General features: G+C 38.0%; 1 protein-coding gene across 1 annotated transcript in view; it reads right to left on the bottom strand.

The window, feature by feature from the left end:
• The window catches only part of LOC110573634 (zinc finger protein 345-like), a 1,988-nt gene extending 541 nt beyond the window's left edge, over positions 1-1,447 (bottom strand). The window contains exon 1 of the mRNA XM_044911344.1: positions 11-1,447. Within this exon, the coding sequence (XP_044767279.1) occupies positions 11-1,447 (1,437 nt within the window). The remainder of the gene's footprint in view (positions 1-10) is intronic.
• Positions 1,448-2,345: the final 898 nt, after the last annotated feature.

Here is a 2,345-nt window from a genome sequence, read left to right as displayed (position 1 = left end):
GGTTAAAGGCCTTTCCACACTCTTGACATTTGTAAGGTTTCTCTCCACTATGAATTCTGTGATGTTCACTAAAGTTCGAGGGCCAATTAAAGGCCTTGCCACATACTTGACATTTGTAAGGTTTCTCTCCTGTATGAATTCTGTAATGATAAGTAAGGACTGAGTGCTTCTTAAAGGTCTTTCCACATTCTTTACATTGATAAGGTTTCTCTCCAATATGCATTCGGTGATGTTCAGTCAGGGTTGAGCAGGATTTAAAGGCTTTGGCACATTCTTTACATTTGTAAGGTTTCTCTCCAGTATGAAATCTGTGATGTTGAGTGAGGTGTGACTGCCGGTTAAAGGCCTTTCCAGAATCTTGACATTTGTAAGATTTCTCTCCAGTATGGATTCTGTGATGTCGAATAAGTTTTGAGGGCCACTTAAAGGCTTTGCCACATTCTTCACATTTGTAAAGTTTCTCTCCACTATGGATTTGCCTATGTCCATTTATCGATGAACAGTCCTTAAAGGTTTTATCACATTCTTCCCATTTGTATATTTTCTCTCCAGTATGCATTTGCTGATGTTGAGATGGTGTTGAGTGGCAGTCAACGGATTTGCCACATTCCTTAAAAATGGAAGTTTTCTCTCCCCCAGGGATTATCTTATTTATATTTAGCCTTGATGACTGACTAAACATGGTCCCTGGTTTATTGCATCTGAATGGGTTTTTTCCCTCATGAATTCTCTGATGATCACCAATACTGGAGGACTGCTTAAGAGCTTTCCCACATTTATTATATTTATGAGGATTATCTCCCAAAGGGAGACTCTTACGTATAATAAGGTTAGAGCTTTGATTAAAGCCTTCCCCACATTTATGACATTCATAATAGTTCTCTGGAAACCAAGTCCTCACACATCTATGAACATTGGAACCCTGGTTAAATGTTTTCTCAGATTCACTGCATTGAGTAATTCTGTCTCCATTGAAAAGGCTCTGGTAATTCTGTAGGGTTGACTCCTCAGTGAAGCACCTCTCATACAGATCTGACTTAGCACTTTGTTCTTCATTTCTAAATCTCTGATTATCAGAAATATTTGACTGAAAGGTCAAGCCAATCCTATCTTCAAAATGGTTCAAATCATTATTTTCAGCATGGATTAGGTAACTTTCCAGATTTTCCAAATGGTCTGTCCACAAATATGTATGTTTGAATATTTGATTGGAGCTTTTGCTTACAGAAACACACTGCTTTGCAGAAAGAGTTGACTTAAAAAGGGAGGTTTTCCACAATGTTTTACATCCTTCACCATTTGGGGCAGTGAGATTCTTATTAAGGGCAATTGCCTTGGTTTGGGTATAGCCTCCAGGAAATCTTTGATGCCCTTCACTCTCCCCATCATTGTCCCAGTCTGTACCTAAGTGCAAAATTTCAACAGCACTATCTTGATATCTATGCATTGATACTTTTTGGAAAGAACCTTCTATGCTTGGCTTTAGCAGGAAACTCTGGGTGTCATGTGATGATGAAGCTGAAAGATATCAAATAAAAGTAAAACCATTGCACTTACTATTTTCAGATGAATATACTAAGGACTTCTACGATAGAATATTCAAGTCAATCAGACAATGTCAGAAAGATGGCTGAGAAGGAATCATCAGTACTTTATCCCTCCATGGACACATAACACTGCATACAACGTACTGACCACATATCTCAATAGATAATTCTGTGTTATTGTCATGGTGTAGCACAAATCACTTTCCTATATCTCTAATAATCAGGAAAAGTGTCACATGAGCACAAAATTAGTAGAAGGATGGATATTTAAACAGAAAAGTGAGGGGCGCGTGGGTGGTTCAGTCGTTAAACATTTGCCTTCGGCTCAGGTCATGATCCCAGGGTCCTGGGATCGAGCCCTGCATCGGGCTCCCTGCTCAGTGGGAAGCCTGCTTCTCCCTCTCCCACTCCCCCTGCTTGTGTTCCCTCTCTCATGGTGTCTCTGTCAAATAAATAAAAAAATCTTTAAAAAAATAAAAGATAAACAGAAAAGTGAAATGAACCAAATAGGATATAGTAAAAATAGGAATGTATCAACCATAGGAAGAGTTGTTTGTCAGGAAAGTTCAACAATATTGACAGCCCATAACTAAATTAAAAGAATAAAAGAGAAAAGACCAACTAAAATGAGAGGTGAAGAAGTGAAAGCAGACACAGTATAACTGACCATAGGAATAAAAATAATTATAAGGCAATGATGGATAATCACTGCCCACAAACTGATACCAAAAGAGGAGTATAAATTTCAAAAAAGGTATAACCAATTTAGACTCCATCATTCAGAAATATAAAAAAGAT

The sequence above is a fragment of the Neomonachus schauinslandi genome, chromosome 16 (assembly GCF_002201575.2).
Source record: "Neomonachus schauinslandi chromosome 16, ASM220157v2, whole genome shotgun sequence".
In the NCBI taxonomy this organism is placed as follows: domain Eukaryota; kingdom Metazoa; phylum Chordata; class Mammalia; order Carnivora; family Phocidae; genus Neomonachus; species Neomonachus schauinslandi.
This window is presented reverse-complemented; position numbering and strand designations above follow the sequence as displayed.